General features: G+C 43.5%; 1 protein-coding gene across 1 annotated transcript; it reads left to right on the top strand.

The window, feature by feature from the left end:
- Positions 1 to 1,698: 1,698 nt before the first annotated feature.
- frmpd2 (FERM and PDZ domain containing 2) lies at positions 1,699 to 22,776 on the top strand. The gene is made up of 27 exons (XM_085465690.1): positions 1,699 to 1,820; positions 2,435 to 2,598; positions 2,863 to 2,928; positions 3,027 to 3,206; positions 3,321 to 3,396; positions 5,579 to 5,666; positions 5,953 to 6,109; positions 7,067 to 7,138; positions 7,473 to 7,647; positions 7,736 to 7,871; positions 7,959 to 8,097; positions 8,367 to 8,519; positions 8,644 to 8,829; positions 9,321 to 9,480; positions 9,606 to 9,798; positions 10,566 to 10,654; positions 10,863 to 10,943; positions 14,879 to 14,986; positions 15,267 to 15,383; positions 17,679 to 17,887; positions 18,038 to 18,136; positions 18,766 to 18,859; positions 20,250 to 20,335; positions 21,011 to 21,206; positions 21,663 to 21,877; positions 22,423 to 22,489; positions 22,570 to 22,776. Exons 1-27 carry the CDS (start codon positions 1,700 to 1,702, stop codon positions 22,605 to 22,607), a joined length of 3,465 nt encoding a protein of 1,154 aa, XP_085321816.1. The 5' UTR covers position 1,699; the 3' UTR covers positions 22,608 to 22,776.
- Positions 22,777 to 24,610: the final 1,834 nt, after the last annotated feature.

Raw genomic sequence — 24,610 nt, 5'->3', positions numbered from 1 at the left:
CTTAGTTTCCCCGGTCTAAAAATAGTAGAAAATAAGGGAAAACGCAGAGGGCCACGTCATTAGATGCGAGCACAGGGGAAATTTGTGCTATGGGTTCTTTTTCTTGTGATGAGGAGATGACTGGGGTGTCACGAGCTGCCAGACGGGAGCGCCGGGATGAGGGAGAGGTGGGTGGAACGGCAGCAAGGGATGAATAAGAGGAGGAAGGATTAGGTTCAGAGAAAGGAACTTAAGAAGAATCTCTCCAGATACTGGATGAAATAAGGTAGGCTCCATAATGCGTGGAATGCAGATTTTATCGTTTATAGCCTGAGCAGCGCTCATCCGACAAAGTGTAAAAGTGTGTGTTTGCGTACAGTCACACAGTTTGTCACCAAAAGTCAGCATGTTTTGTACTTTATCCTTTGTGTCAGCTGCTATAGCTACTCACTTTTTATTCTAGAACAGTGCTGGTAAGTTTGCAGAACAGGGAGCGGTTGAGGAAGGCAGAAAACACCCATTTCAATCCCACACACAGTGAGTGAGATACAGCTTATTAATAAGAAAAACAGGAGTATTTTACTGAGCCGCCTTCATTTTTATCTGTTTGTGTGTAAGTGACACAGAGCAACTGAAGTCATTCATCATGTGCTCTGTGTGAAGAGAAAGACTGTGACTTTTGTCATTTATGTCAGCAATGCAGTGACTTACTTTCTCTGCAGGAGTTTTTATTTGGAGCTGTGATTTTTAAATCAACTGATGTACTTTGCCTTATTTGTGTCAACGAATGTGTCTGCATGCCAATAAAACATCTTTAAAAAAGAGGGCTTTTCATTGAAGGCATTTTCAGTGTTGGGTAAAACTACTTTGAAAGTATAGGTTTGATTGATGCATCTGAAAGCAACTTGAGGTTAGTATCTTGCCCGAGAATATTTGGCATGCAAACCCACAACCCTCTGATTAGTGCTCTACCTCCTCAGCCACAGCCACCCCAATGGAGTAAGCTAGTTTGGTTAAAGCCAATGTTAAAGTAAATATAAGCAGGTAAAAATCAAGGATTATTGCATTTTAATGTGTTCAGTTGTGACCCATCCTGCATATCTTCCTGAACTGTATTAAGTATGTATTGTTTAAAATACATATATTAAATTTATAGGATTGGAAATTGATAATAGTGATGAGCAATAAGCCGTGTTTCATGTTCCTGCTCAGTACACCGGATGTTTTCACTTACTGGAAGCTTCTCAAGGTAATTTAGCACTTCAGAAATCCTTTAACCTACGCACATAAGTGCTTTAAATGTGCTGATCACCACGCTTAGCTCAGCAGGCTCTTAGTTAGCACTGATAAAGAAACTGATTCAAAAATACACTTACAACATCTAACGTTTTCTGTTTCCTTATCTTTCATTTAATCTTCAGATGTGCATATCAGTATGATTTGTTAAGAAAATACGCTAAGCACTTGTCACAAGAGCTTTCATTTAAATATAATTCTAATGACACAAAAAAGGAAAAATCAACTTTCAGAAAGCTTCTATGGCATTTGATTGAGTATTTCATCTAAAATGAGTCTATTTCACAAAATGTAGTGTAGACGAACATCTGAACTTTTACGTTGTAACATAAGGAAACAAAGAGCCTTATTCTCTTGCAATAAAATAAAAATTTGGTAATGGGGTGCTTTGGGTTTGTCTCTTTTGCTTGAGTATCCCAGAAGTATGGGTACGTTTGTGACCCTGGCAGAGGTTTTGGAGGCCCGGGGCTCACCGCTGGATGAGGATGAGGTCTGGTGTCTGCTTCTTGCCACCACTGATGCCTTACTCGAAATCTCCAAAAAAGGTAACTTTCCTTCATCACCTTCCCAAATTCACAACTGTTTAAGGACAGGGCTTGATTTAAAACATAGACTGTACAATAAAGATGGATATAGCCACTGTACTCATTAGTGTATGAGGTCCCATTTTGAAACCTTTCACGTTTGCCATGGTGTTTTCGATGTGAAACGGTCGATGTAGATGATTACAAAGTAACCAGGGGACAACTCATAGTCATAGACTAACTATTTGTCAGTTAGGAGGTAAGGCAGCTGTATGCATCCTACTTTTTCTTTCTTTTGATGCTAAGGGAGCTCATAATGTACAAAATGAAAATCATGTTGTAATTATTAGGACCTGAAACTAGCAACCAAGACTGTAAATGCTTCCATACATGAAAGTTTATTGATGTTTTAAACTGAGGGCCCTTTCCCCATGAGCCCAAAGAAGTCACCTTCTCGTTGACCCCCTTTTCAGATCTGAAAGTTACATTTAGTATCTCTGATATTCTTTCTCTAGTCCAAAAGTAATGTTCAATAACAAACACACTGTGGCTGAAAGCATGATCTTATTCAAAGAAATCTCTTTTTATCAAATCTCTCGAGCTGGTGACAAGCTTGTGGTGTGCTCTCCGTTTAGGTTCAGGCAACATGAGCAGCGTGCTGAGCCCAGGCTCAGTGCTGCTCTCAGCCAACGGGAGTCTGGCCTTCAAAAGCTGTGCTCGAAATGAAGACGTGGCCTCCTTCACAGCCCCTGAAGTCCAGCAGGGTCACACCGCCTCCTCGAGGACTGCAGTCGAAAAGGTGTGTTGTTGTTGCTTTGAGGTCTTTTATATTGCAGTGCGTGCTTGTTCCAAAAAACAGATGTTCCACAAGCACAGCTGTGGCCAATTTGCTAAATATGCAGCTGACTAAATTTGGAAAATCTTGCACTGACCAAAAGAAAAACCATAATCATGCATGATACCTCGTAGGATTAAAAAAAATAATCTCTAAATTGTAGATAACAATGAAATCTCAGGTTAACTTATTTAGTAGTCACGTATTTGGTGTGTATCTACTCTTCAGATGGTTGTATACTCACTGGGGATGACTCTTTATTGGTGTGTTGACTATCACCTACCTCACAACCAGGTACCCCTCCTCTTATATCTTCCCGTAATCTCATTCTTCTTTATTCTTAGCACTTGCGTGCCATTCATTTTGCTTTTCTTCTGTATTTTTCTCCACAGCCAGTCCAAATAAGTGCTGAGCTGGAAGGTTTGCTACTGAGCATGTGCGAGGACATGATGTTGAGAAGGACGGACCTGCTAACGGTGCTGGAAACCTGTGAGCTACACCACAAGGCTTCAATGCTTCCTCCTGCAGAGCGTCTTATTAGGCAGCTGGTGGAGGATGTTTACAGAAACTCGGTGAGTAGTGGTTAAGTGTTTAGGTTGAAGCTCCGCCGGTTAGCTGAGATCATGTCTGGTTTTGATTTTTGTGATAACTCTGTTTCCTTGAGTTTGACAATGATTTCTTTACAGGCTGATCACGTCTCTATGGCTGATAATGGATCCCAGCTAACAGACCGCAGTCAAGTGGTCCGGGACAGATTACACAGTAAGAAAGTGCTTCTAATTGTCAAATGTAATGTTTCTGAAAAGTCTTATTAGCTTAAAGCATTAGAAAAACAATAGCACTTTCATGTCTGTATATTAAATGTAAAGCTGCTGCAATCAGCAGGTATAGTTCATTAGTGCTCATTAGTGAAAGTGTAGATCTAGTTGAGGTCCACCTAATAGGGGGAAAGCAGGTCTTTCATCAGTTATCACTTTGTCTGAAGAGGAAAAAAAGAGTTTAATGTTGATTGTCAAAGGTCTGGTCAAAGTACACTACCTAACAATGCTTTACAATAGCATGAGATTGATGTCAGTCCTAACTATAGTGCTGATTGGTGCTGAACCAATACTCCTCTAGTGGCACTGATAGGACAGGTACTCTTCAGATGAGTCATGCTTTATGGTCTGTCCCACTTTTCTCTAACATTTTCCGTGGTACACGAAGGCTGTGTCCCAATTCAGGGTCTGCACGCTTGAAGTACGCATTTTAAGTGCGATTACGTCACCGCCACGCGACGACGGCTGTCCCAATTCGAAGTGTACTTCAAATGCATACTCCAAATGCGCCGTTGATTTCCCCAAATATCAAGCATGGTCCGGTTCACGCTTCGTGGTCCCATATATCCCACAATTCATAGCGTGGCGGTGGGTGTGGATAATTTTGCCGCAAAATATTGCAGGAGGGAGCGGCCGAAGAGTGAACTGTTAAAAGTAAGTACTGAATAGGATGTCACTTATTTATGTGCAAATGTTTAATAACATTAAAACATTGCTGTTGGCCACATGTCGGCAAAGTTATGTAACATTAGTGACTTTCAGTGTTAACTTGGTTTTAAAGCCTCTACAAATATATATATCATAATAATCGGACAATACATATAATATTGTCCATATTATATTTACATTACCACAGTGAGATGATTTTAGTCTCATGACCAACATTAGCTAATTGTTATTTACTAACTAATCTTGAAATGACTGTTCAGTACAGGAATGAAGCCCAACAATCATGTTTTACAGTCACGTGGTCTCAGCCTCAGATACTCAACTAATCAAAGTGATGTCATGACAAAAATTAATGACCAACAAAACATTTTTTCTCCTTCATTTCTGTCACACAAAGCTGTATGAAACATTTCTTGCGGTTAGTATCATGGTTGCTAGGCAACCTGAACAGCGCGACGAAGGGTAGACCGTCCCATTTCACAAGCCTCTCACTTCCGCACTTCTTGTACTTATAGTACTCGTGCAGACCCTGAATTGGGACACAGCCTAAGAGTTTTGTCATTTCTCACTGATTTGTGTCATTCTACGTTCTTTCAGCTTGCTAGCTGTCAAGTGCCAGCGTCCCAATTTTGACTCCTGACTGTGTGCACTGCTCTGCTTGCTGAGTTAACTTATGCTAAATATTAAATTAAACAAAAGAGAGAAAGTTATGTTGTTCCTTCGGGGCCCCCTGAAGGAAATCCCCTTTCCTACTGTCCTAGAGACACATAACTGTGTTAAGTAACTCCCAAGCAACAGTATAAATTTACTTGAGTCATTTGTGTTATTTCAGCAGAATACTGTGGCTGGTTAACTCAATGGCTTTTCAGTAAATCAGTTTAGAATTTTAGAGTAAGTAAGGTTTATTTATATAGTGCTTTTTAAGAGCAGAATTCACAAAGTGCTTTACAGTACAGAAGTAAGTATACACCAAATTAAAATAGTATAAAGAGATAAAAATAAATAAGAGCAAGCCTGCACAGGTGGGTCACAAGTTTCTTGAGTAAAACACAGTCTAACCTTTACATAACCTCCATCCATGCATCCATTCTCTTCTGCTGGTCCTTGTGAGGATCGCGGGTGCAGTTTTTCACTGAAACAACACAAAGGACTCAACTGAAGAAAACCTAATTTGTTCAGTAAATCTAACTACATTATTCTTTAAAACCAACAAAAGTTGATATTTTTTTAAAGTATAGATAAAGTATAGATTTTGATATAAAATGTGTTCATTAATGAGCCACAGAAGTCTCATCATCCGTGGACAGAGCTTGTCCCTGCTTCCAGGCTAAGCTAATATGCTAAGCTAACTACATGTTAGACATGAGTGGTATCAGTCTTTATCCTGCAAGAAAGCTAAGAAGCATATTTTAAAAATAATATTCAGCTTTTATGTGACATACATGTTTATTTTTCAGGGAGCTCTTTTAGTAACTCGACATGGTCGCTGAAGAAGAAGATGTCCGGAACATTCTCGGGGGTATCTTATTCAGCTAATGCCACAGGGTATGAAATGTGTTTTACACATCTTATAACAGCATTCTGCCACATTTTAAATCCTATTTTGTTTGCGTCACGGGTGGGCATGTTCAGTGAAATGTATTTGCTTAAATAAGGTGTGGTAAAATAACTAAAAAAGACATAGAAACCATACAGAGTTGTCAAATCCCAAAGGAGTGTTTAACAAAGCTAGTTCCATCAAAATGTTACTCCTGTGTGCACAAGCTATCATCTCATGAGTGACGGATCTCACCTGCCATCAGACTGAGAATGGAAATCTAATTTTCCCCAGGATTCCCTTGGGAGGCCGGCAAATAGAGAGGTACGGCAGCTGGCAGCAGCTGAACCGCAGCCCCGGTAGTCCTTATATGGATGGTAATCGAAATGCCAACTCAAGATCCCTCACACAGTTTGACTCCTCAATGAGTCTGAATGATAAGAAAGTAAAGGTGAGTGCATTTGTGACATTATATTATAGTATAGTATAATGTTTCCCAAAATAATTGTGATAATGTATGTAATTTGTGAATCATCTATATATTTAGTTATTACTACAACACATTGAGAAATATGGTCTTTTTAAATGGATTTCAGACTTAAACAGGTTTTGATTGTTAGATTGATCAGAATCAGAAACATAACTGACCTTAAAGAAGCACCCAAGATAAACAAGGTCCTTTCAAAGCTGACAGTGAAGGGTTCACCAGTCTGTGAAAGACAAAGTAGGCAAAATTCTCAACAATGAGAACATTTTTCAGTTTTAGCTATAATGTTTGTTTCTTTTGTTCACTGATTGCCAAGACTCAAGAAAACAGTCTTCAAAAGTAAAAAAATTAAAATAATATGGGATATTCTGTTAGCATAGGTTAGAGAAGGAACAAGGGTTACAGGGATAAGGATTTGGAGCAACATATGCCGCCATCCAGACTTTTTTCCCTTAACAAATTGAGTAGGACACCACTTCCTGTGTGTACCACAATCACACAGTAAAATTGTCAGTTTCACAACCCTCCAGTGGCGTATCTACAAGGTACCATAGTTCCCCCATGTCCCAGCTACTTTAATAAAGTTTAAATTTAATACATTTGTATTTATACTTGTATTTTGTATTTGTTGTGCCACTTTCTGCTTTTACGTTTTCATTACAAATGTCATGCTTTGTACCCTTTACCTTAAAGTGTACTTATTATTTTACAGCTGAATTACATTATTATAGATAAACCACAAAACCAAATACAAATAATAAGAATGATGAACACGTAGAACATTAAAGAGATATACAAGCAACAATGGATTAATACTTATGATCCAGTAATATGTATATGTTTCTGAAAAGTGCCATTCTATGTAATGAGTATTCTTACTTAAGGACACTATATTTTCCTCTCCATTTTCCTGTGTTGCAGGACTTGGGTCCTGAGTTTATTAGAGTGCTGGATGAGCCGCTGGTTGTCTTGGAACTTCCTGGATCCATTGTGGTGAGTACAGTCCTGATATTTTAGGAGATTTTCTTTCAAGGACACACAATACTAGAATACTGCTAAATGTGTTTACTCAAGTACAGTTTTGATGTGCTTTCCTCAGTTGCATTGGTCTCTGGTTGAATGGAATATTAATCAGTTTAGTTTCAAAATATCCATTATAGAATTCTGAAGAGTAATATTTTGCAAAGTGAATATTTTGTCTATTCATCTAAAAAATTATATCTTTCATAATCTATTTTGTTCATCTACAACCAAAATTGACCCGTCAATCCTCTTAGATTAATTAGACAGATAAAAATCTGATATTCTCAAACTTCTATTTTTGCAGTCAAAGAAAGGGAAATCTCCTACCACTCAAAGAGAGCTGAGTGTTGTAATGCCGAATGGCCAGAGCATCCTTGTCAGGTGCGAGGTGAAATCCAGAGGAGGAGACGTCTTTGACATGATTGTGGCTCACTTCAACCTTGTGGAGCATTTCTACTTCGGCCTTGCTTACATTGATGGTAAACGTTTTTGTGTGGTGCTGGTATGCTGTAACTGATACGTTATCAAGTCACTAAAGTTTCTTTCTTTTCTCTCTTCTCTGGTCAGATAATGAGTTTTTCTTTGTGGACAACGACACCAAGATTTCTAAAGTTGCTCCAGATAGCTGGAAAAAAGTGCCTACTGCCACCTTTGTCCTTTTCTTCAGGGTCAAATTCTTCATCAACGACATTTCTCTTCTTTTGTATGTTGTTTTTCCCCCTGTTCGATTATTGCCAACAGCCCTAGTTTGAGGGAGAAACCTTTGAGTGTGTGTGATCTTCTCCATCAGGCACAAACAGACCCGACACCAGTATTACCTCCAGCTTAGGAGAGATCTTTTGGAGGACAGGCTGTCCTGTCATGAGGAGACTGCTCTGTACCTAGGAGGTCTGGCCATGCAGACGGAGTATGGAGACTCCATGCCTGAGGTTCTGTACCTGAAGCTAAACTATAGTTAGAATGTAGTTATATGCCGTCACTATAGTTAGTTAGTAACTCATATATAGATTGGATCAAGCTGGAATCCAGGTAGAGTGCTTCTATAGATCCTGCTTATCCATCATACCCTTAGTTTGGGGTGAATATTTTGATTATTATTGTTTAGCTTATGATCCTGATGATGTCATTATCCTTTAATTCTGTTCAGAAATTATTTGAATAGCATTAACATAAGTCTGTTATCTGGTGTTCTTTGCAGGTATATGGTAGGGGCTACTACCGCCCTGATGAGTATGTCTCCAAGAGCGTATTGGAGAAATGTGCCTTGCCTTACATTCAGGGGGAGCTGTTGCGACTTCACACCAACAATGCTCAAATGCTCACCGACGAATCAGAACTTGAATTTCTCAAGGTATCAAACCTGTCTTTATTGTGACAATATTTAAATAATGATGCAGTGTGTTTTACTGTATCTTCATAGCTGTGACCACTGTTAGTCTCACAGAAATGGTGGTTACCGCTTTGTGTTTTCTTAGGTATGTCAACAATTGCCTGAGTACGGCGTTTCGTTCCACCGTGTGACACGAGAGAAAAAGCCTTCAGACGGAGAGATTATTCTTGGGGTTTGTGCCAAAGGTGTTATTGTCTATGAGGTGAAAGATGGCAGCAGATCCACTGCTCAGACTTTCTATTGGAGGGACACAGCAACCATCTCGTCTTATGTGAGTGAAGTAATGGTTTCGCCATTGGTTGGTAGTGACCATAAACTCTGTGTAAAGGATGGAGCTGTTGTTTGCTAAGCTATTCTTAAGTCTCAATAAGTTCTGGCTATCACCGTATTAGGTCTTTGAAACCATACTCTTTCATGGTAGCTGCTTGTCCATCACAAAGTTGTCCGGACCTTAAGCTCAACCTGTTGAGTTATCCTTCTGGATAGTAATGGAATTCAAAAAGTACTTTCATAATACTTCAAACTAGTTATTAAGACCGTAAACCTAGCGGGAAAATATTTACTGAGAGCATGAATCAAAGGAGCTTAGGGCCATTTGCCCATAGACTTCCACACAACCAGACATCTCTTTGCAGCCAGAGTAGTTGCCTTCTGCTGATTAGGAATGAGACTTGGAACCTTCCTCCATGTTTTATACAGTCTATGGAAGTGACACACGGTTTCCTTTCATGGTCTAGAAAATTTTCCTTCATTTTTCCGCAGAAGCATAAATTTGTAGTAGAGTGCCGGGGCAGCAAGAAGAAGCACACGTTCATCACGGAGAGGTCGAAGATAGCCAAATACCTTTGTAACCTTTGTTCAGCGCAACACAAGTTTAACAATGAGATGAACTCCCGTCAGCTAAGCCACAGCCTGGTGTCAGGTTAGTTATTTCAGTGTTACTCTGTCTCAGTGAAGAAATACACCAAGAAACTAACAAAAACACAACCATAAAGTCTACTCTGCTGTCCAAATACTAAAGATGACTTCTGCCTCTTTGTTCTCCAGAGGACAATATTGTGCAGTACGCAGCAGTGTGCCGTGCTCAGAGCAGCCAGCTTAAGTCTTTCTCATGTTCTGAGACCCCTCAGGATGACAGCGGTCTGACCACGCCTCAGAATGAGTCCATAACCAAGCTGTATGATGATGTCACAGCCAAGATCGAGGCCCGCATAAAACAGCAGCGCCTCAACGAGCAAAGGTACTTTGTTTTCCAGCGGTTTTTACAAGCATAACGCTGTTTCCCGCACTGAACATTCAATTTACAGATGAACCAAATCATTATGACCACTTAAGGAACACTGATCGTGTTGTAGCATCTAATATATACGGATATATTAGATGATAAGTGAACAGTTGGTTCTTGTAGGAAATGTGTTGGATGCAGCAGAAATGGGCAGGTGTTAAGAGCTGAGTAACTTTGACAAGAACCAACTGGTTGCTGCCAGCCACCTGGGTTGGATCATCTCTGAAACAGCAAGGCTTGTGGTGAGTACTTACAGGCAGCGACACCTAAGGCAGGGACAAACGTCCAACTGGAGAGAGCATGCTGGGGGATGTGCTGGAAGAATGCTGATCCAAGTCACGCCTTACAGGACTTAAAGGATCTGCTGCTGTCGTGTTGATGCCTAATGCTACAGAACTGCTTCAGAAACCCATGCTTTGGTTTGTGAGAGCTGCGCTGGTAGTGCAACGTGACTACCAACTAGTGGTGGTCGTAATGTTTTGGGTCATCAGCTTTTTATCTCATAACTGTAGCAACGACAGAGGAGCAATTGGCTTTTATGGCCCATACTTTCGTGAGAATGTCAGTGATTCTCCTGCAGTTATGTAATCCTTATCTAGATTATTATTTTTATAAAAGTGTACTAGACAGGTGAATAGAAGAGGAAAGATATTAAAGCTTTCATGAAGTTACCACGGGTAATTTTTTTGTGCTTTGTGTTTCTTATTTAATGCTTGCTCTAGCAGTCAGCGCAGCAGCAGTGTTATGCTCTCACCATCGTGCTCTCAGAGGAGTGGATCTGAAGCCCCTTGTGGTTCGCCAGCAGCCCAAGGTACACTATATAACCAAATACACTTTCAGCCACTTTAACCGACATATGACAGGTGGTTTACACCAAGTACTCTTATGATAGAGCAGCATCTTAAAAATGTTTAATTCTGGTTGGTTGCCTTGTGATTCAATGCTCCATCATCAAGTCATTGAAACACAGCTGCTTTTCCCACATGTTAACTCCACTGTTAAACTATATTTTTTTGTAGAAACTCCAACTAAACTGGGGACACCATCTCAGAGAGAAGTTATATGTGTTTCCTTAAAGAAAGACCCAAAGCTTGGCCTAGGTAAGCTAAACTCACTTTGTATATATAAAATGCTGTTTTCAAAACCAGCTGGACATAACTAATACATGTTAGATACAATCACTGTGCCATTTCTGCTACATATTAGTACTATTCTGTATAAATATGTGTGATGGTGTCACGGTCCGGGGCAGCGGCCGTGTGGAGAGCGGAAGGAGGACTCAAAACGCAGCACTTATTCAGGTGTGAGGGTGATTTATTGATAATATCCAATATAAAGTGGGGATGGTAAAACAGAACTAAGGATGAACTAACTGGGAGAAACTACACAAAGAAATAGCAAACCTGAGCATGAAGGGAGAACAGCAGGGAGAGCACGCAGGGGATTACACCAGGTATGAACACAGACGACGCGACGAGGAGCAGAGGAAATCACACACTATAAGTACACGAAGAGACACTGGGAAATCACACACAGGTGGGGGAAACAGCTGGACCTGATTAACCTGACGAGACAGGGGAACACTAACACCAGGGACCAACAGAGGGAGCACAAACCCAGAACCCAGTGTCTAAAATCCCAAACACAAACCATCCCAAAACAGCCATGAATAATAATGAAAGTAATAACAATAAAGAACATAAACATAAAGTCACTGAGTCATGGTCGCAGGACCATGACAGTACCCCCCCCTCAAGGGCTGGCCCCCGACAGCCACAGAAACACACCACCAGATCCGGGCGGGCGGCAGGGGGCCCAGGACGGAGGGACCGGGCCAAGACCAAAGACGGAGGCCCCAGAGTCCCAAACAAATGTTCACAAAAAAAAAAAAAACTCACAGGGGAGCAGAGTCCAAAACACAGTTCAGGCGGCCGGCCACGAAGAAGGCCGTGGCGGCGCGTAAAGAGTTCGGGAGGCCGTCCACGAAGAAGGCCGTGACGGCGCGCAAAAAGTTCAGGGGGCCGACCGTGCGGAAGGCAACGGCGGCCGCTCAGGCGAAGAGGTTCCGGGGGCCGGCCGTGCGGAAGGCAACGGCGGCCGCTCAGGCGAAGAGGGTCCGGGGGCCGGCTGTGCGGAAGGCAACGGCGGCCGCTCAGGCGATGGCGGTCCGGGGGCCGGCCGTGCGGAAGGCAACGGCGGCCAGTCAGGCGACGGCGCCCGGCCAGTAGCCTAGCCAGCGGTCTAGAAAACGGCCGTTTAGCTCCAGACCCAAACGAGGCTGGGCCAGGCGAGGCTGAAGGCACAGAAGCCGGGGCCGCAGCGGGCGAAGATGCTGAAGACGCTGCTGCAGGCGATGGTGCGGATGCTGAAGACGCTGCTGCAGGCGATGGTGCGGATGCTGAAGACGCTGGACCAGGCGAAGATGCGGATGCTGAAGACGCTGGACCAGACGAAGATGCAGACACGAAGGCTGGACCAGACGAAGATGCAGACACGAAGGCTGGACCAGACGAGGATGCAGACACGAAGGCTGGGCCGGGCGAGGACGAAGCTGTAGCCGAAGCCGGGCCGGGCGAGGCTGAAGCAGAAGCTGAAGCTGGACCGGGCGAGGATGAAGCCGGACCGGGCGAGGATGAAGCCGGACCGGGCGTGGATGAAGCCGGACCGGGCGTGGATGAAGCTGGACCAGGCGAGGATGAAGCTGAAGCTGGGCCAGGCGAGGATGAAGCTGAAGCCGGGCCAGGCGAGGATGAAGCTGAAGCTGGACCAGGCGAGGATGAAGCTGAAACCGGGCCAGGCGTGGATGAAACCGGACCAGGCGAGGATGAAGCTGAAACTGGGCCAGGCGTGGATGAAACCGGACCAGGCGAGGATGAAGCTGAAACCGGGCCAGGCGTGGATGAAACCGGGCCAGGCGTGGATGAAGCTGGACCAGGCGAGGATGAAGCTGAAACCGGACCAGGCGTGGATGAAACTGAAACCGGGCCAGGCGTGGATGAAGCCGGACCAGGCGAGGATGAAGCCGGGCCAGGCGAGGATGAAGCCGGGCCAGGCGAGGCTGCGTCCTCAGGCTGAGGCGTGGTAGCAGCAGGTGGTAGCGCTGCAGGTGGTGGTACTGCAGGAGGCGGCGCTGCAGCCACGGGTGGAGAAGCAGCCACAGGTGGAGAAGCAGCCACAGGAGGCCGGACGGGCTCCTCGGGCCCCCCAGCCGACGTGGCAGCCGGTGTGGCATGAGGCCGGACGGGCTCCTCGGGCCCCCCAGCCGACGTGGCAGTCAGTGTGGCATGAGGCCGGACGGGCTCCTCGGGCCCCCCAGCAGGCGAAGCAGGAGGCTGGACGGGCTCCTCGGGCCCCCCAGCGAAAACAGCCGCAGAACCAGCGGGCACACACAAAACAAAACTAGGAGGCACGTGGGCCTCTGGCACACACGAAACAAAACTAGGAGGCACGTGGGCCTCTGGCACACATGAAACAAAACTAGGAGGCACGTGGGCCTCTGGCACACATGAAACAAAACCAGTAGGCACGTGGGCCTCTGGCGCACGTGAAACAAAACCAGTAGGCACGTGGGCCTCTGGCGCACGTACGGAGGGCTGCAGCTGCGCAGAGCACTGACCCTGCTCAGGCAGTGACAGCCCGGTGCAGTTCACAGCTGGCATCTTGGCCTCCAGGGGTCCAGAGTAAGCTGAGGGCAGTAACCCAGCCTCTGGGGAAGCCCCGGAGTGAGCAACAGTCTCTAATGTTGCCAGCTTTTGAGGAACAGGTCCGTAGCGAAACAGTTTGTCTCCCTGCCCAGAAACAGCGGTGGAAAAACAGTGCGAAAATTGTGGCTCAGCCATTACCGGAACTGTGGGCTGTAGCGATGCTAGCGGTGGTGGTGGCTGAGTGGTTAACTGGAGCGGCGGCAGAACGGGTAATTGAGCCCTTAGGGAGGCTAACGGTTGAGCCACAGACCTGGGAGCTTGTGGCTGGACACAGAACTGAGCCGGAGAATGGTGATAAAGTCCTGGCTCAGAAGGAGCGGCAGAGAAACAGTCTCTCGGTTTTACAGAGGGTTTGTAGACGCCCACTTGCGAAGGATCCGTTACCACGAAGGTAGGTAAGCTATCTACACTGTCTCTCATCCCGCTCTGAATAGCCCCAGAAAACAGAGTCCCGGAATCTGGGGAAGCCAGAACATGTCGCTCACTCACCGCCTCGGGCTGCTCGAAAGTAAAAGCAGACGGGGGGTGAAGTCCGAGGTCCAAAAGGAGGAACTCCCGCTCCCACGAACAAAGCGAGCCCAGAAGCCATGGGAGACCGGTCACCAGACGCTGTAGCTGCCTCTCTATAGCGCGCTGGGACGTGCCACCCGGGTTTTCCAGCCACCGGTCGATGAGCTCCTGTGTGGCATCGATGAGATTTTCCCGTAGCTCCCTGGACGGGTTAAGCGCTGCTGGGTCCATGTTGTGGTCGCGTCGTACTGTCACGGTCCGGGGCAGCGGCCGTGTGGAGAGCGGAAGGAGGACTCAAAACGCAGCACTTATTCAGGTGTGAGGGTGATTTATTGATAATATCCAATATAAAGTGGGGATGGTAAAACAGAACTAAGGATGAACTAACTGGGAGAAACTACACAAAGAAATAGCAAACCTGAGCATGAAGGGAGAACAGCAGGGAGAGCACGCAGGGGATTACACCAGGTATGAACACAGACGACGTGACGAGGAGCAGAGGAAATCACACACTATAAGTACACGAAGAGACACTGGGAAATCACACACAGGTGGGGGAAACAGCTGGACCTGATTAACCTGACGAGACAGGGGAACACTAACACCAGGGACCAACAGAGGGAGCACAAACCCAGAACCCAGTGTCTAAAATCCCAAACACAAACCATCCCAAAACAGCCATGAATAATAATGAAAGTAATAACAATAAAGAACATAAACATAAAGTCACTGAGTCATGGTCGCAGGACCATGACAGATGGTTCCTCTGGAATATGTTCAACCCAACAAACTCTCTGTTCATCTGGTTTATGTTTTTACAGGTATAGTAATAGTTGGCGAGGACACAGTAGGGCGTTATGATTTGGGCATCTTTGTAGCCTCTATTGTGCCTGGTGGACCTGCTGATAAAGATGGACGCATCAGAGCTGGTATGGACTCATGTGGATATTTTACTTAAAGTTAAGTAACACCACATAAAACACTTAGAAAGAAGGAAAACGGATTCCAATATATTATGCTGACTGTTTCATCCAGCATCGTCTTTTATTCTAAGAAAAATGATGCAGAGAATATGTGGCATGTAAGAAGAAAGGAGGACAAAGATGGCACTTGAGGTGTCTATGGGGTGTTTGAGGTCACATGTAGTCTGTACATGTACTGTCACTGGACACTAGCACCATTTAATTTCACCATGACCTTTGCCTACAGGTGGCCGTCTGATCTCTCTGAACCACATCAGCCTGGAAGGTGTTACCTTCAGCGAGGCAGCAGAGGTCATGCAAAACAGCCCAGAGGAGGTGCAGCTTATTATCTCACAGCCGAAAGGTGCTTTGTGTGCATGTGTGTATGGATGTATGTGTGTGTGTGGTTACTGTATGTGTGTAATAATACTTGAGTACTTGTGACCTTTGACCACTTTTATGTGTAATATTGAGGATTCAGCTGGTTTTTATTTTTTTCTACCTTTTAGCCTGCTAGCAACATTTCAGCTTTTTGTTGATTCCACCTTCCAGCCTCCATTGTCACTATAAAAAGCTTGAAACCGCAGTCTCCATTTTGACTTAATGCTGAGAGTGTTAATATGTGTTAGCATTTCATTCTTTCTGCTTTGCCTTACATTTAAAGTCCTAAAAAAAAGAAACATAAAACAGGATTACGTAAATGGCTTGTATACTTTAAGATTTTAAGATTCAGATCAATGTAAATGAATAATTTTATTACATGTTCTTATTTAAAACCAGCAATATTTTTTCAAGCAGATTCTGTTTAACTTTGTTTAAAAAATAAGTATTTATAATGGGAAACTGCCCACTGTTGCTCTGTCCAAGAGTTTCAAGAAGATTTGATGACAGATTGCAAGACTAGCAAGTACCCAACAGACTTATTTTGTTACTAGTCAGGTTTCAGTTCATGTGCTAGCTTGTATAGACCTAGCTATCAAAAAGAGACTACAGAAGCACTCAATACAGGGGGCTCCGATTACCACTGGGATCACTGTTCACTCCCGACTTCTTCTCGAGCTCTTCTCTCAGCCTTCTTCCTGATTTTGCTATCGCTCAGTATAGCTACATTTACCACGACAGCCATCTTCCTCTGCTTGTCCACCACTAGCATGGCAGGTTGGTTAGCCATCACCGGTTTGTCTGTCTGTACCTGGAAGTCTCACAGGATCTTAGCTCGGTCATTCTTGACTACCCATTTTGACCTCGGGACTTCCAGGTCACACATGGCACACATGTTATGTGTACTATGCCAGTCACTTGGTATGGCGTTCCATGTATGCCCTACCTGCATCTTGCACCCTGCTGATATGTGCTGGATTGTCTTTAGGGCATGTGGGGCATTACACAGCCCACACCTGGGGTCTTGCCTGGTGTGGTAGATCTCAGCCTCTATGGATCTTGTGCCGAGATTTTGTTCCTGTGCTGTAGGGCTGTGCGATATGACCAAAATCTCATATCCTGATATAAGATATCTATTGTCCCGATAATGATATAAATCACAAAAATTTTACATTTTCTGTAAATTCTGTGAATCTCGGGCAGCTCGACTTGCGTGAGGTGTTTCCAGCTGGGCGTCAATTCTGCTTAGCGTTTATTAAAGGGTTAGGGTCAGGGTCCGTTGATCGGCGGACAGAGGTGGTTTCTCGCAGCTTAAGTACAGTTTTTTGTTTTACGGCGGTTTCTCCCGAAGTCACAAAAGTATGACATCACAACATTCTGACTGGTCACTTGCAATGCTGATCCTGGAACAACATTTACTATGTTAATCTGGGAACAACACCAACACGACGATATCAGATCGTGCGCCATTTTTAGTGCTGCCATTTAGTTCCTGATGAAGGCTCTCATGGTCCTGTTGATCTTGTATAGTTAGGCATTCCAGCATCCATGTGTGGGGTATTGACTCATAGGCTTTCTTGTAGTCAATCCAGGCGGTGGTCTTGCAGTCTTGAGCGACTGCTTGGTCTACCAGTAGCTGATGTTTTGCCCCTCTGGTATTCCTGCCAATTCCTTTCTGTGTCCCGCTCATTTATTGAACCATGTGCCTGTTCATCATAGCTGCTAAGATGCCTGACAGGAGCTTCTATGTGGTAATGAGGCCGATTATTGGCTGCTAGTTGGATGGGTCTGTTGTCTTCTGGAGGTCCTTGGAGATCAGGACTGTCCGGCCTCAACTTAGCCATTCCGGGTGTCTCTCATCTACAAGCAGCTGGTTCATTTGTGCTGCCAGATGCTCACGGAGTGCAGTCAGCCTTTTTCAGCCAGTAGGCATGAATTATATCAGGGCCTAGTGATGTAATTCTTCACACTGGGACCATTTCTTGGATATATGCCACTGTGATGGTCACTGGACCCTTTTCAGGAAGGTTGACATGGTCTGCTCTTTGGTCCAATAGCCACTGAGCATTGTTGTTATGGGTTGCGTCCTTCTCCCATATGCTCTCTAGCAACTAGCTAGCTTAGATAAATTTAAAAAACCCTACTTTTTTTAAACCCTTCTTTTTTCACTTATAGTAGGGTTTAAAAAGTTTTTGCACTACCACCATCTTTGCTGTTGCAAAATTATCCTGTACATTTTCATTTACGATTCTTTGAATACTGTTTCTCTTTCTTACAGTGTCGCTGCCATTATCCACAGTTCCCATCAGTCCCAGCAGTAATAATTGTCGTTCTCCTGGGTTGAGAAAATATATATCCCAGACAACACTAATGACAGATGGACGATCGAGAGATGATAGCCTCGATGAGATTGTGTCAGTCATGATGACGCCAAAGACCAGCAAGAAACTACACTTCCCCCCTGAAGTTCGAGTTCTCAGTACACAGGTAACATCCAAGCAGTTTAGGGATTTAAACTGTGATAATTCTGCACAATTAATTGCTAAATATCTCTTTAACAACCTTCTTTAAGCATACTTCAGGTGAGGTAAGGATGAAGCTTGAACTTTGTGTTGTTAATGTCTGTGTTATGTTCAGGATAGCTGTTCTCTGTCATCATCTATGAACTGCGTGAAGCCGGAAGAGATCAGCATGGAGCTCAGGAAGATATCAGGAAATCTGGGCATTAGCATATCTGTAAGTTTGTGACATGAATGAATATAGAATGAACAGATTGGGCAGGGTATTGCCCATTTTTAAGATGTGGACTACAAAGTGAGATTTTGAAAATAGCTTTTTTGGTATTAGCGTTCAATAGCCTGTACGCATCTAACTAACGTGTTAAGAAGAATAATTCGATTAAAAACATTAGGCTTGACAGTCATGGAGGACAATTAGTACAGCAGCTCATCTCCAGCAGTAGACTGCAGCCAATCTTATTAACATCTATGGTCTGACAGGATTAGAGAGAGTTACCTTTCTTGACCTGATCTGCACTGGAAAAGTAAGCAATACGACACTGTAAAGTACTTTGTAGTTAAAGCTCCTTTAATAAATGTTCTTCAATAAAAACACGCAGAATGGACGATTTAGGAAAATAACTAGGATACAACCAGTTGACAGTCAGCTGAGTTGAGTTCTCCATTGCAAAGAGACTGACCCAGATTGACTGGAATATGCTGAGAATCTATCACAGAGGTTGCTCTCCTATTTTATTCAAAATAAACTTTTTAAGCAACTTTATTATCAGTATATCACAGTATAATTATCAATATATCTATGTTGTCATCAAGTTAAACTAAGGTCTTCTGTTAATGATGGTTTAGGGTGGCATCAACACTAACCTTCCTAATGGAGGAATCTACATCAAGAGCCTTGTTCCAGGAGGGGCTGCTGAGAGAGATGGACGTTTGCATATAGGTATTACACTCTTTTGTTCTTTGGCTCTCGGAAGAGGTGGACACATCTTTCTCCCTCTCCCTCTCTTATCTTCCCTGCTGCTGCTTCTATGTGTTTGTCTAGTCTCGTCTAACTCTAACCCTCAAAGAGTTTCCCAGTCTTGTTCTCTAAAACCTAAAGAATTATGGATTTGATCAACTGCTCCTGTAATGGAATTGACACCCTGCTAGGCTTGGGAGAGCCCGATTGTCCTGCGGAGACGTTTGCTGCCGGATACTCGATGGTCGGTTGCGTCGTGTGTCTGGCGACACTCTCGACGGAGGACAATGAACGACATCTACCAATTTGGAACCACGATAACAGAGTTCGAGCTGATTGGAGCTGGCTTATCGAAGAACAAGAAGCGGCTACAGCTGTTCAAAATCCTATGAGGCTGGCAGACATGATAGACGATAGCAGGGCTTTGAGTACTCAGACTGTGTTTTGAACGCAATATGGATAAGATCTTGGAGAAGAACAACGGGAATTGAGATAATTGGTGACCAGTGATGGACATTAGACCAACTGTAAAAATTGGATGCAGTTGTTCGCACTAAACCCAAACATTCATCAGCTTCACTCATGCGGCCCCCCTGGCGCCAGCTGAAGTCCTGCCAAGGTTGAAGCCGACTGGAACAACAAATTCTTCCCATGATAACAGGATTGTTGTCAGAACTCTTTGTCCCTCCTTCAAGGCCACCTGGGTCCACTGGAGACTGTTGACTTTCGCTTAACCGGGCGTGGTGACACTTTCTCTCAGCTGAACACGGGATACACACATGCACACACACGAAACATGTACACTGATACTGACACGCCCTCACTATCACCCTCCCTCCCCCGAATCCAACGCCTCCTGCTTACCTCCCATCCGATGTGGACAACGGATCAGCTGGAGGCGCAATCGAAGATTGCAGCGCTCCCAGATCAGCTGTACACACTGGAATACTCTCCTATGTTGCTTGTCTGTGTTTTATTGTGTTATGGTGTGTTGATATCTGTGCATTCCTGGATTATCCTTTTGTGTTACACATTTCGATGTTTTTTCCCCCTTGCTACCTAGCCTGACCTGTCTCCCCAATGTGATGTTTGTGTATTGTATGTACGGTCGGCAAGGTCTGTCATCTCGGTTGTGAGCAACTGCAACTGACAAATAAAGGCTATCTCATCTCTCATCTCTTACACTCTGTGTTAAATCAAGCAATGCTAAAACCTAATGGTTTAATCAAATAAATTTAAAAAAAACAACAACCCAAAAGCAAATAACACGGAGGCACAAAGGAGTCAAAACTACAATATCACACATTTGTAATTGTAAAAGGAAGAAGTGTTATAGTAAGAGTTAACTGTTTCTTAACTCTTTCATTTTCAGGTGACAGACTGTTGGAGATCGACGGCACTAACTTCCAGGGCTTCACCTACCAGCAGGCTGTGGAGTGCTTGAGTAAAACTGGGGAGGTAAATTCATGAAATGCGACTACAAGGGACCAAGGATTACCAGTGTCTGCATTTGATGGTGACTTATGATTTAGCCATACTAATGATGTGGATTTGTGGATGTCAATGTGAGAAACAACTACTGCATGATGAACTATCCAAAATTATAGAATCAGATTTGTGTGCTCAGACTCAGAAAAACTCCTGAAAATCATTTGCCTTCATATTAGATACAGTTTGTATCTTTATTGGATCTCAAGCGATCTAAAGTAAGGTCTAAAATAATCTCTCACTAAAGTGCCGGTGCTGCACTCTGTCTATTGCTGCTGTCCATGGTGCCAACTATAATACCCTGACAGTATAAAGATGGATTTAGTTCACTTCCATGATTCTGGATTTGAGTTCTACGTCCTGTGGTCATTGTGTCTCCAAAGACACTTAAAGATGAGATATGAGCGAGCACAGCGTCCAGACTGAGCCACATTAGTAGAAATCCAACATGAATTCCATTTCAGTCCAGCTGCAAATGGATTTATCCTGTCAGTTTTCGGTCTCATCTTTTTGCTTCATATCAAACTGAATTCTGTTCCACCGTGGCCATCCATTTACATTTTTCCTTTTGTTACTCTCATATCTCCTTCTCCCCCCCTTTTTTTTAACCAAATCCCAATCTTGTCCTGTCTTCTTCTATCATAGGTAGTGTCCTTGGTTGTGGAGAGGGAGTTGGTCAACCTACCCAGGGTCTCTCTTATTGCTGACACCAGCAGCACTGTATCCAATCCGAGCCTGAGTTCATCTACCAGCCAGCTAAGACTCAACAGCTCCTCATCTGTGAGCACTACTTTAAACACGATATCTGATCGGCCCAACGAGTACAGCTTTGTTACTGATGGTACGACACCTCAGCTCAGGTTTAGAAATTAATACATTAATACAAAATTAATACAAAATGCTTAATGGCAAGCACATCAATGAGATGTTTCATGTAGTTAGTCAGGAGGGATTTTGGACCACTATCTTTACAAAAACTGTTACACAAAAAGGTGTAGTGGGGAAAACAGGAGACATCACTCTGACTTGACTGAAGAGCAAACAATACAGATTCAGACTGGCCTATCACATAATCCTTCCAGAGAGGAAAAAAAGGAAAAAGGAATAGGTGAATAAGTGAACTTTTAGGAGTTGGTGTAACATATTCGTAAGCATTTAAGCAACATGAATTAACAGAGACGTTATTGAATGAAGGCATTTACTACACACTCTTCTATCTTCCTTCTTCTTCTCCTTTGCCCTTCCAATGCTTCACCTTATCATTATCCCATTACTGGCCCTATCCTCGACCTCAAAGACAACACCAAGGAAGTGACTCTGATCAAGAATGAGAGTGGGCTGGGCTTCAGCTTCTTGATGTGTGAGCTGGACCCGCCCACCCGAGATTTTGGGAGCCTCGTCCGGATAAAGCAGCTTTTCCCGGGTCAGCCTGCTCAGCAGAGCGGCAGAATCCAGGAGGGAGATGTCCTGCTGGCCATCAATGGCCAGTCGCTCAAGGAGCTGTCCTATCCAGTATGTGGAGATGCTAAATTAAAGTAGGCAGTGCAAATGCAAATTCATCCTTGGGGCTGTAGATTTTGTGGTAGATGTTCATTGAGATTTACTTGAGAATCTTTTTGAGTAACTGGGTCATGATTACTGGAAAGAGACATCACTGCTGAGTTTTTCAAATGTACTTTTTTGGTGCTTTGAGCAGCACAAGGCAAGTACAATTTAGTTCTGTTATATTCAAGAGCGGGCTGACATTTTTACAGCTGATATCTACAAAAGTGGACAGCTCACACCAAAACAATCTGTAGGATAAACAGCACTGCAGGCAAGAGGGAAGATTTGTTAATTTGGTGTGAACCGTCCATTTAAGCTTAATCATCTGTGTTTGCTAATTTTGTTAGTGGGCTTTGATTTTCTTCCATTCAAATCAGATATAGCCTTACGATACGATGGATTTTATATGTATGAATGCTACTGAACTTGGTTTATATGCAGTATATACGATGATTAAAATCTCAAAAATATCTGCATGCATTTTTGTTTGTTATCAACTATTTATCCTGCAGAAGGTGCTAAAGCTTTTCAAAACTTCTCCACCTGAAGTCCAGCTGACCCTCTGTCGTCCTCCACCAGGTAAATACGCACTCTGACACACACACACATACACGTTTCTACATGCACCGACTTCACCCACTTGTCTGCCTGTTTACCAGGGATTCTTCCTACAATTGATCAGTTCGCTGGCTCATGAGTGACCTCATCGTCTTGCTTCGCCAGCATCATCTGAAGCAACCGTGTGCTTTAGAACAAAGCAGGGAGTGGCGACGGAGACTGTAGGGAGAACGGCCGATAAAGCTGTTTTGATCAGTTGACAGGAACATTAAGCTGATCTCATAAATGGACTCCAACACTGTAGAAAGGTCAGGAATGTTCCACAGCGTCAGCTGATGTGACTTGACAGCAACACTGTGATAAAAAGCCTGTGGGAGTTTTGTCATATGTGATTACACGGTCACTTTTTATCACTGTCAGAAAGACACTGGAAAGTCTATTTAATGGTGTTTGATAGTCCACAGGGATAAACACTGCTCTTACATAACTAACATTGTAATTTGGCATAATGTTGCTAACACTAGCATCTTACATAACGTGCCATGACATGAAGGAATGTAACTTTTATTAGATTAAGAGGCTGTGCTTCTAACTAATAATGAAAGTTTATCTTTGTTTTTCAAAGAAATAAAGACGGGATAGAAGAGCAGAGAGGCTGGAGACACAGTATGGCTATGTCTGCACAGAATATCTGATGTATAGGTGAGTGTCTGGATAATGAGAAATAATAATGTTATTGATGTAGATTGTGTTTTGGAATGGATAAGGCAGACTAACACTGACCTTTAAAAAGCCCCACACTCAACCCTATTAAAAGTTTTAGACTATGCTTAAAAGCTTGGTTGGTGCCAGAAAACCAACCAATTTAAATAAGAAGATCGACCAAAACCCTCCAAAACTGTACCAGAAGCTTGCTAGGGGCTATCACGCGTCATCATAATTCTCCTGCCAATACCCCACTGTGAGATCTATCAACTCCCACTGATCTTAAAGTGTTTGTTCATATCTTATCCACAAGGTGGAAGCATTGTGCTACATGTAACAACACTGTCTGTGCCTTGCACCAGAGATCACTAGTACTGAGTCTTGTGTTATGACTTAGTTCATAATGGTTATGGTTTGTTTTATTTTTCTCCACAGCAAACATTTTGGTGACATCAAAACAAGAAGATGACTGGAGCAAACCTCTTGAAGTAACATGTAACAAGTATCATTCAGAGGGACGTAACCGTCATCAGGCATTTCTGTGATCCACTAACTGCTTCTTTTTTTAATTTGAGTGAAATTTTGAGAAATGCAAACCTTCATTTTCTCACAAAAACAAAAGCCATTAAACTAAGTATGACCTGAATACGGATGATCTGCTCCCAAACACCCATTTAGTATATGAACAAACTGGGCAGCACACACAAACACACACACTTCCCTGAGTGAGGAACCAGCAAAGGCCCCTCATAAATAAGGGTTCCTGTATTTTCAGTGAAACCCAGTAGTGCATCTGGATCCCATCAGAGCTTGTGTTCTCTTTGCAAATGATCCCAAATGTTTCTAATTATGCCAGTGGAATCGGCACGAGGATGTTTGAGCATGCATGCGTATGTTTCTGCGTGCGTGTAATCACCCTAGCAGACGTGTACGCCCATACACTGGCCTCTGTTTATTCATGAACTGAGTAACGGAGATGGACAGCGTGGTTTGACCTCTGCAGCCTCTGCTAAGGTCACTGCTCGTGGTGATGACGGATCAGTGAAAGATGGGCTGGAGATGGATTTGTGCGGCCTTTCAGATGTTTTCTAACCCTTGTCTTGTGGTGTACTAATAATAAAAAAAATCCTCCACATACGTTTTCCATACATTTGGATTTTGTGCATGACTCTACACAGAAGGGAACATTTCTTTAAGTCGCACTTTGTTGGATTTGAAAAACAAAAGGTAACAACCATTAATGAGTGACTTTCCCAGTTTTCACAGTAAAAGCATTACCAGAGTTGCTGTTTCTGGAAGCAGGTGTTCCAAGTTAATAAAGTAACCCCCCTTTGTTAGATTTTCTTTAGGAATAGTTTCTTAGAATGCCCATAATAAAAAGCGACAGCTGAATGACCAAGTGACAACCTCCAAAGGTGGAAAACAAAAACAAAGCCA

This window comes from Copadichromis virginalis, linkage group LG8 (assembly GCF_057382275.1).
Source record: "Copadichromis virginalis isolate Kocher_CV1m ecotype Utaka linkage group LG8, C_Virginalis_male_GT1.1, whole genome shotgun sequence".
Taxonomy (NCBI): domain Eukaryota; kingdom Metazoa; phylum Chordata; class Actinopteri; order Cichliformes; family Cichlidae; genus Copadichromis; species Copadichromis virginalis.
This window is presented reverse-complemented; position numbering and strand designations above follow the sequence as displayed.